The sequence below is a fragment of the Oryzias melastigma genome, linkage group LG1, assembly GCF_002922805.2.
Source record: "Oryzias melastigma strain HK-1 linkage group LG1, ASM292280v2, whole genome shotgun sequence".
Lineage (NCBI taxonomy): Eukaryota > Metazoa > Chordata > Actinopteri > Beloniformes > Adrianichthyidae > Oryzias > Oryzias melastigma.
This window is the reverse complement of record NC_050512.1, coordinates 2,094,977-2,106,001: the sequence shown is the minus strand read 5'-3', so window position 1 is coordinate 2,106,001 and position 11,025 is coordinate 2,094,977. Positions and strand designations below refer to the sequence as shown.

The window sequence follows — 11,025 nt, the reverse complement described above, 5'->3', positions numbered from 1 at the left end:
TTTTCACTGAACATGATTATTGACCTTCAGGATAGTGTAAAAAGTTCTCACCTGGAGGCAGGTACTGGCAGTATCCAGACGCATTGACCAACACATTTGTATGGAAGGTGGCATCGAACCTTTCGTCCGCACTGTGAGGAGGAGAAAGAGATTTAAAATAAAATTAAAAACACAGACTTTAACAGAAGCAGTCAAAGAAAATCACTGAAAAGTGAGACATGTATTTGCAGCTAACCCATCGATCACTGGAGCAGAAAAATAGACGAGGAAAACTCCAGGGATGATCCTTTTGACAGAACTAATGAAGCCGTAAAGATCATTTACTCACAGATGCACAACAAGGACACTGTCTTACCACACATTTATATGCTGTGACCTCCATTAATGAAGCAAATGAGGAACACGGTTAACTAAATGCTGCTCATTTTCTCTGATAAATCAATCGTCATCTGAAGCCAGACGTGATCTCAACTGAAAGTGTCATTAGTTACTGTCTGGTTGGACATTTTTGCCTCTTACAGCATGAGACTGCAGCCCCCATCAGAGTGTGGGACACACTTAAACTCTTCCAAGTAGGGGTTCGCTTGACATGTAGGACATAAATCTCTGCAAAGTGTGTTGGTGCCGAGCCAAAGAGGCTCATAACAAGACAAGGTTTCGCCCTGTGCCAGCACATGGCCTCTAAATCAATCACTTACAACCAATCAGTCCGTTCACTTGGCAGAGAGAAGAGAAACAAGGAGGCTGGGAGAAAACTATTAAACGCCCATAATCGCTTCCATTCAGGGCGGAGAATAAATGAGCAGGAGTAGTGTTTGGCTTTTAAATGGTGTTTGGAATGCATTTACCTGGTGTGAACACTGAAAAGTCAAATGAGAAGGTTTAATCCCCACTTTCCTGATGAGATCATCAATTACAAATTATGTTTGGATTCAAGTGACGTTAATCCAAACTTGAGCTCCTGTCATGGTGAATGCTACGACACTCAGTAAAAAAAGGCATTTTCCCATCAAAAAACATGAGTTTTATCTCACCAACAACACATGTTGTGGTTGCTAAACCCCAAAAAACCATGTGACCTTTTAATACCAAGTACATCTCCTTGTTACCAAACAACAGTCCTAAGAATAAATCATGCTGACTGCAACACGAACCAACCAAAACCAGGTCTGACACAACCCTAAAACCCTCCGTTGTAGGGGCTTTGACCAGGATGCACTCTTGTCTCCTCCTACAATACCTAAAGAAATGCAGTGAGCAACAAACTAAATTTAAAAAAGAAAATAAACTATTAATACATAATAATAATGGATTAGATTGATCTGCGCTTTTCCAGGCGCTCAAAGTTCTTAAAATGATTATCCATTTATTCATTCACTGACTACTGACTATTACTTATGGATATCGGTATTTAGATGAGTGCTTTTACTTATTGGTCTGAATTTTAATGAAATACCTAACATTTTATTTTGATATAACTAATAATGACTGAGAAGAACACCATTTTCATTAGTTTGATATTTATTACCTCAAATTTTCAGAAAATAATAAAGATTGCCCTAAATAACCAACATTGACCACATCAATAGGTAATTCCACCATTTCCTGCACGACAGCTTGACAGTGATGTCTCAGGCTCATCACTAGATTCATGATGTTGTTCTAATACATGTGTCAAAGTCAAGGCCCGGGGGCCGGATCCGGCCCTCCACATCGTTTTAGTTTATTGTTATTAATGACCCGATGTTATCTTACACTCATTTCGAACTTGTATCATTTGACAAAATATATTTTTATGTATAGTAAAATGCTGAAAGTTATTTAAGGTTTAAGTTGATTTATTCTGGAATAATATTCCTGCCTTTTTATTATTCATAAATATTTTAAAAAGTTACAGTTTTAAAGTTTTAAAAATTAGCATTCTGCTAGCTTTTTCAAGTATTTTGTCATTTATTAAAATGTATTTGCTATTTTGGAGTTTAGCTTATATTTCAGCTACATGCTAGCTGTTTTGGGTAACCTAATTTTTTTATTTGTTTGTTTTTGGGATAATCTGCCATAGGATGTAGTGTTATTTTTGCAGTTTGTTTTTAAAGAAGAAAACATTTTCCAAAAATCCCTACAGAAGAAATTCAAAAGTTCTGAGAATCAGCCGTACAGGTCTAAATGAATCCAGAAAAGTCCTAAAACCAAAATGTACCAAACCCTTTTTGACTAGGTTTGATTTGTTTTACTTTTGTTTTGTTATTTGGGTTTTTTTTTTCTTTGTAAATTGTGCATGTTGATATAGTGCTTTAAAACCCTCTTATTGAGCCCAAATAATTTACAGTCACAGTCCCATTCACACACACATTCCCTCACTAATAAAAGATGTGCTGAGTTTCTATCTTTACACTGAGGAACACGCCTAAAACAAAATAAAATGAAAACAGGGACTAAATAAATATGTCAATTATATGAAATAACCAGTAAAAATGACAATAATTTAATTGTTTAAAGCACACTGTGAATGTTTTTTAAGTTCCAGTTTTTCACTATACCTTGTGAAAATCTAACAATTTTGACATTTGTATTTTTTGTGTTCTACTTTAAATTCTTTTGTTTATTCCTCTCCTGTACATTTACCTGTTTAAATAAAGTTATTTTAAATGTTTTATTACTTCTTCGTTGACCCCTCATCTCTAGGCCTAACCAACCTTTAGCATGTCTCATGGTAATATGCTGTCTTCCGCGTTACACTTGACTTGTGTCATTTGGAAATCGATGATGTCTGTAAGCAGCAAAAGTAATGGAGTGTAAACTAGAAATAATGTGCTTAAATATATTTTTAGGAAGTGAAGGCATCTATGAAGCTGAATTATTCATTATTCACGAATTATTCATGAATATTTTTGCTCTACAGGCTCACAGAGTGGTCTACGACCCTAAAAAACACCTTCATGCCTTGTTCAAGATTGCCCATTTTTGCCTGCAGACGACCCGTATCCACTCATAAGTGCAGATGTGACTAACGCTGCAGTCACGGATATAGCTATTTACAGATTGGAGTCCTTTGCCTCTGTGATCATAAACTTGAAGCTCACCACCATATATGGGAGGAGCAACTGTCCAATTTACAGTGTCATCACATTGTTTACAGTGAAGAATGAACAGTATAATACACTTCATTTTTTTATCATGGTATGGCTTCTTTTTGAAGAAGATTTGTTTGTTGTTCACCTTTCAGCTTATGCCCTTCGGGGTCGCCACAGCTAAACAGCAGCAGTGATTTGGCAGAGTTTTTACGCCGGATGCCCTTCCTGACACAACCTTGTACTTGAAAGTCACAGGGGAACCCAGTTATGCAGCGGCGTCAAGGGTCTTGCCTAAGAATCCAATCTGGATGGAGATCAGTGGACACCCCGGGGATTGAACCCAGGTTTCCTGCATGCCAACCCTACACTCAGCTGCTTAGCCCACTTAACCATCCAGCTGCTTTTAAGGCTGCTTTGTTTAAACTGTGTCTTATATGTCGTCAAATTATAAGATCTACTGAAACACGCTTAACTAATAAACTACTTTTTTAACAGTTATGATACAACGCAGGTGCATTATTGTGTTGTGCAATTCTCGTCCTCCTTTTAGAGAACTGTGCTTCATCTGACTGGTACCTTCAAACAAAATAAAACATCAAAGTTGATCGCCCATCTTTGTCCAAAGATGCTACTGCACAAGCTAGCTTAACATCAAACAGATTTTCTGGTGTATCGTCCCTAAATGGGCTTCTCCTCTGAGTCCTCCTGAGTTTCTTCTTTGAAATGCAGTTTGTTGTTCAGGCAACATCAACAACCAGAGCCTCCCACTCCACACGAGCACCAGAACAAGTCCAGGTCTTTGAAACTCTGAGTAAGCCAAAAGTATGGCTGAACCCTTGTGCTGCAGAACCAGAACGGCTTTCACAGTGAGAGGTCAGCTCTTCTCCTCAGATCAGACTGAAGGCTCCAACGCATGTTTGGATAAATGATTAGTCTGGGGTAAGACAGCTGTGAATAAAAACGTATTCATAAAGACAAAGTTGTATTCATAAAGATACATTCGTATTCATAAAGACAAAGTTGTGCACACATTTATATTTTGTGCACAACTTTGCACAAAAAAATATGAAAACATTTAGTTTTACACTTAACATGTCTCTTTTGAATACGACTTTTCTTTGTCTTGAATACGAATTTCGCCCGTTCACAAACTGTCAAAAATACCTAATTTTAAGCATTTTTACTACAAAGTTTTCAGAAATTTAGGTCAACTGCAGCGCTCCTTTATAGTTCTTGTTCCAGTTTTTTGGCAAATGTAACATTTTGTAAATAGGTTTTACATTTTCAGCAAATCTTTTCCCCAATTAAAGTAAATGGTGTCACCATTTTCAGCAATAAGCTTCAGCATTTTCTGTAACTGATTTCAGCAAACAGGCATTAACACCAACATTATCACAGGTAATTGAGCTTTTCTAGTTTCATTCTGCTTTAGTTTAATAAATGAGTCCTGCTCACTCAGTTGAATCGATGTTCCAGAACTCGAGGAAAAAGCAGGAGACCCTGTGATGTATTTTTGACTGTTTACTAACAGGAGAAATTCGGATTCAAGACAAAGAAAAGTCAAATTCAACAGAGACATGTTACACATAAAGTTAAATGTTGTATTCATATTTTATGTTGAGCACAAAATATTTATTTATGAACTATTTTGTATTCATAAATTCAACATTTTTTTATGAAATAACTTTATTATTGACAGCTATCTTACCTCATAGATTAGTCATTAAAAAATAAAACCGTTCTATCCAAGTCCGAATTTATTAAAATAGACTTTCAAGTTTTGGTTTTAGGGCATATTTTTCTCTTAAGTGTTAAAAGCACAACTTCTAAAATATTTATTATGAGAGCAAGGCTTCTTTTACAACTGAAATACAAAACAATTGAGCTCGTCTTCCAGGCTTCCTCTTAAAATCTTGCTTCTGTTTGCATGTTAATCCTTTTTTCATTCATTCTCAAGTCTTGCTACTGACCTAATCCCCCAAAGCGGATCATTAGATCTTCACGTCATAGTTTTTATCTTCATCATCTTGATTCATAAAAATGGGGGCAGATGAGTTTATCCAGGATTTACAGAGAATGCATAAAGAACAGCAGATTCAATCTGGGTCTGCGTCAGGAGTGTTGTCATTATCATTTGTGATCGGTGGTCCTGACAGTAAGCAGCTTAGCTCTCTGTGGCATCTCTGCTCAAAAAGCAATCGTCATGCATCTCTGCTCCGCTCTCCATCCTTCCCTCACACAATCTGCCAAAACCGCCTCCTCTCAGCATCTCAGACATCCTTGAAGGTGCTGGCGAAGGTCAGATCTGCCCTTTCCTCGCACTGCTCCGTCATTTCCCATTACAAGCGCATTACTCAACGTACAAACCGGTATGTAAGACAAACAGAAGTGTGTGCTTTTGTGAAGGCTTGACAATAATTAATGCATTAAAAGAAACACTTTTCCACCTCTGGAGTTTCTTCACTATCCATAGACTTTGGCACTTAATGGAGAAGCAGTCAAAGACACGAGAGCATGACTGGCAGACACACCAGTGTGGTTCATCTTTAATGGATGTTCACTGTCACTTCACTGTGAGTGATGCGCAGAGATGAAGGTTCTCTCTGACTAACAATAACTGCAGTCCATCACCTATTTAATGTGAAGATCAGTTACTTTGGTAAAAGCCTAAACAAACAATTCCACATCCTCTTCTTCCCGAGTACACTAAATGAAGTTTTTAGACAAAAGCAAAAAATACATCCTTCTTTGTTCAAGACGTGTGAGCACTTCACTGACTTTTGTCCCCATAATGTCCTTTGGGACAACGCGGTCCTCATGTGTGCCCAAATCTCAGCACTCCTGGTTATTTCTGCTGCGACTTCCTCAGGTCCCAGCTGCTTGCAGATGCTATCACGCTCCCACTGTTCCTAGTTTTCCACATGTGCACTTGTTAGTAAATGTTGCAAAAGCAAAAACTGTCCTTTTTGACCTTATTTCAACTTTAACGTAGAAACAGGATGCCTGTGCAATCTTATTCTTGGTGTGATGGGGATCATGCTGCAACTGTACCATTGTTGTGGTTTTTGAAATGTATGCTGTAAGTAAAAAAGGGAGAAACCAGGAAGACCCAAAGAGTTCTCATGTTTTGGGGGACTGCTGTCATGTTACTCTCACCAGACACTTTATCAGGTCCACCTTGTCAGTACTGGGTTGGACCGCTTTTGCCTTCAGAACTGCTTTGATCCTTGGTGGCATAGATTCACCAAGGAAACATTCCTCAGAGAGTTTGGTCCATATTGACCTGACAGCATCACACAGTTGATGAAGATTTGTCAGCTGAACATCCATGATGACCATCTCCCATTCAGCCACATCCCAAAGATGATCTATGGGGTTTTAGTGACCGTGGAGATCATTGGAGTCCAGTGAACTCATTATCATGTTCAAGAAACCAGTCTGAGATGATTATCCGGCTGGAAGTAGCATCAGAAGATGGTACTCTGTGGTCATAAAGGGACAGACATGAATACACAGGTAGGCTGTGGTGTTGGAACCACGATCAATTGGTACTGAGGGGCCTAAAGTGTGGCAAGAAAATACCCGCATACCATGACATCCCCACCAGCCTGAACCGTTGATTCAAGGCAGGATGGATCCATGCTTTCATTCTGTTGACCCCAAATTCTGACTGAATGTTGTAGCAGAAATGGATTCTCATCAGACCAGAGGACATTTTTCCATCTTCTATTGTCCAGTTTTGGTGAGTTTGTGTGAATTGTAGCCTCAGTTTCCTGTTGTTAGCTGACAGCAGTGTTACCCGGTGTTCTTCTGCTGCTGTAGTCCATCTGCATCAAGGTTGCAGCGCGTTCAGAGAAGTTCTTCTGCAGCTGGAACCAGTCTGGTCATTCCCCTCTGACCTCTGACATCATTCTGTCCGCATATCTACCACTTACCAGATGTTTTCTATTTTTCTGACCATTCTCTGTAAACCTTAGAGATGGTTGTGGGTGAAAATCCCAGTAGATCATCAGTTTCTGAAATCCTCAGACCAGCTCGTCTGGTACCAACAACCATGCCACGTTCAAAGTCACTTCAGTCACCATTCTTCTCCATTTTGATGCTCGATTTAAACTGTAGCAGATGGTCCTGATCATGTCTGCATGACTAAATGGATCAAGTAGCTGCAGAGATTGTCTAATTAGAAGTCTACGTTAACAAGCAGTTGGACAGGTGTGCCTTTGAAAGTGTCCTGTGAAGGTGTCTACGAACCCCCCCTTACTCCCTAACTACTAAAGAACTATACAGTGCAGGACAAATTAAAAAGTACTTTGGAGACCATGGTTACAACCGTTTTTCTCTTTAAACGGCAAATATCACTTCATCGATTTCCTGAAGTAAAAACCTAATTGAACATTTTACAAAGACTATGAATCCACTGAGTTCTGATGATTAAAACTGAGATGGTTTGTAAAGAAAAATGCAAATATACATTTGAAAAGGCACTTGTTGTGACCAAAAAAGCATATGATTTTCAGAAATAATGATAACACACATAAAGTACTGCAACTTGGTTGTCATGATTTGATAAGAAGTCCTGAACCTAATGTTGATAATTCATGGAAATAAAATGGTATGGTCGAGCCGGGTTATATAAGTTCGCTTCCTCCCACTCCCTTTCAAACAATCTACATTTGATTGATTATGTAATATGTGTCTATTTTATGCATTATTACCTGATTGCTTGAAATAAACCATTTCATTCATTCATTTATTCATAATAAGCAGAATCAACTTTTGTTACCTGAGCAAGTTGAAAATGAATAAATTGTGAAATAGGAACCAAAGGAATGTTTTTTTTTATTTTCACATTCATTTCTTAGATCTTTTTCATTTTTAGAAATTACTCACAGCTCTCCTAATGGAGTTTTTTAATATATCTAAAAATGATCGTATTTGTGACTTAGAAATTATGCTGACTAGTCCACAAGCTCCCTGCACCAGTTGTGGTCCCGCCCACAACTCAATGATCTCCTGCCACTCTGCAGAAACTATGTTCTGTGAAACAACATGTGTTTTCATCTTCATTAAAAAAACAGCTTTAGATCCTATGTTGATATTCCTTAGACTTCCAAAACTCTTAGCCTTTCACATAATTACCATAATTCCAACAAATTTTGAAGTGGATAAAGAAAACTATGCTGATATTCATCACTTTACAGCTGTGAAGTGTTCATGCAATCAACTGATTTTGTCGCAGAGAAACGTGACTTTTCACTGTTAGGAAACACTATGTTAGTATTGTTGCATATTGGTGCAAATTCTCTTTCAGATTCAGCAGATTAATGCACATTGTCTAAATCATGTGTCAAAGTCAAGGCCCGGGGGCCGGATCCGGCCCTCAGGGTAACTCTATCCGGCCCTGCAGATCATTTTATTTTATTGTTATTAATGACCTGATGTTATCTTGTGCTCATTTCTAACTTGTATCATTTTGAAAAAATATATATTTTTAAGGAGAGGAAAATATTGAAAGTTATTTAAGGTTTAACTTGATTTATTCTGGAATAATATTCCTGCCTTTTTATTATTCATAATTATGTTTAAAATGTTACAGTTTTAAAGTTTTAAAAATTGGCATTCTTTGAGATTTTTGGATTATTTGGGGATTTACTACGATTTTTTAGGCTATTTAGGAGTTTAGCTAATATTTTAGCTACATGCTAGCTGTTTTGGCCCACCTAATTTTTTTGTTTTTGTTCTTTTAGGCTAATTTGGCATTTAGCTAATATTTTAACTGGCTATCAGCTTCAGCGTTTTCAGCTATCAACTTAAGCTTTTTTAACTATCAATTCCAGTGTTTTAGCTATCAGCTTCAGCGTTTTCAGCTATCAGCACTAGCATCTTCAGCAGTCAAATTCAGCTTACAGCATTCACACTAGCATTATCACAGGTAATGCTATATATCTAGTTCATAATTATGTTAGAAGTTACTGTTTTATAGTTTTAAAAATGCAGTTTTAGGGTGTTCAATAAATGTTTATCCTGTTCGGCCCTCGACCTAAGGTGTGTTTTGGATTTTGGCCGTTTGTGTGATTGAGTTTGACACCCCCGACCTAAATAGTCAAAGTTTCACTGCATGTCAAAGAGTGTTTTTTATTTAGGTGTCGCCAGCAATATCTTCAGTTAAAAGGTTAACAGCTCAAATATGATTGGAATTGGGAAGAATTCTGGACCTTGAATAATCAAGGAGAGTACCAACGTCTTCCATTGATCGCTTTTAAAAGTTAATAGTTATTTTTGTCTTTGTAACTTTCTTTTTTACTCAAATCTGTAACAGAAATATTCATTTAGTGGCTTCTTTTAACCATTTTCCTTTAGTGGAGCTTACCTGTTATAGAGAAGGATATCTGGAACCCACACCATGTTGGAGGGGAAACGGAGGTTCTGAACCCCGGGGTAGCTCTCTGGGCTCCATGACAGGTAAATGTCTGTCCAGTACTAAAAACGACAATGAACACAAACAAACTTCATGAGATCAAACGGTTAAAATGTTGTTCAAATATTAGAGTTTAACTTAAGAACAATTTGTAGTGTCACTGGCTTTAGTAGTGAAAGAACTGATGCACAGACTGTTTTTCTACACATAAAAACACCTTTGATGTTTTGACGTCAGGACTTCTGCTTTTCTTCTTTTTTTCACCAACCCTGACAGCAAAGCCTCATAAGTCTGACATGTTCCCCCGACACACACTGTTAGCCGTTGGCTGCTACACTTTGTTTCCCGCTCTGATAATGAATGTTGGCACAGAAACTTTGCCAAGCCAACAGCTGCTGGCCCGACTCACAGAGCACGGGCCCACTGGGCAAAAGGCAATCCCGATCCAACATCAAAGCACTTAAAAGTACCATGTAACTGTGCTGATTCTGTGGCGCAGAGGAAACATCATCTGGAAGGATTTGGATCTAATGAGGCTTTTCATGTGAAATTATCTCAATCTAAAACGTCTGTGTATCTCTGTCTGTGAAAGTAAATGTAAGCATAACATCTACCTCTAGTTTAGATTTCTTTATTCAGATTATTCTGTCTTGAGATGCTCAGTGCCCCTGGAGTGTTGTCAAAAGTGTTGGGGCACAACACAGTTTTACAGAACATTTGTGTTCTTGTTTGTCTGGAGTCTTTTTTGTATCATTTTACCAGTTTATAACAAACTGAACCATGAGCGCTGACCTTATTTAAGTTGCATGAGGACTTTGAAGATGGCAACAGAGGGAAGAAACATCATAAAACAACCAGGACTAAGTAACAAACTACAATGGGCGGGGCCTGTCTACACACACACTCTATAGTTACACACACACTTGTTGGCCAAAATAGTCTCTACATTTAAACTGAACATACTCACATATACTATACATATACTACACATGTACTCAATTCAACTATAACAGCAGCTCACACACTCCATCATACAAACCCATTCAGATAAAGACTTTCATTCTGTCACACAAACGGTTAGTGCTAAGGTGAGCTGATACCTGTGCTCAGGTGAGTGTTTATGTTTCACTGAGGTGGATGGTGATGGAATGTACTCAGGGGGGGAGCGCCCGGCCATCCCCACGCCAAGACCCCCCGCCGGGGCAGCAGCTGCAGCCAAGACCCCCAAACGCCCGCCATGGAGCCGCGGAGAGAAACCGCCCGCCGGGCAATCCCGCCGAGCAGAGGGGAACCAAAGAGAAACAGAGGCCCCAAGGAGTGATGTAAACAAGGCCCAACCAGGCACACCCACTGATGGAGTTAAGGACAGGACTAGTTCTCGAAAGCAGGGACCGGACTCCGCACCACCGAGACCTGGACACCCCCAGGCTCCGCTGTAGTTTGATCCCTGCTAGATCTTAAATCTCGGGGATCCCACTCCCGGCGTGGGGAGGAGACTGCCGGGCCCAGGAGACTGGCACCCAAGAGACTAGA

At 38.9% G+C, this 11,025-nt stretch overlaps 1 protein-coding gene across 1 annotated transcript in view; it reads right to left on the bottom strand.

Moving 5' to 3' along the window:
- Positions 1 to 11,025, bottom strand: part of LOC112137508 (neuronal acetylcholine receptor subunit alpha-7) — a 47,574-nt gene that overhangs the window by 12,258 nt on the left and 24,291 nt on the right. The window contains exons 4-5 of the mRNA XM_024259860.2: positions 9,445 to 9,554; positions 52 to 131 (exon numbers count right to left, since the gene is read on the bottom strand). Coding sequence (XP_024115628.1) covers positions 52 to 131; positions 9,445 to 9,554 — 190 coding nt within the window. The remainder of the gene's footprint in view (positions 1 to 51; positions 132 to 9,444; positions 9,555 to 11,025) is intronic.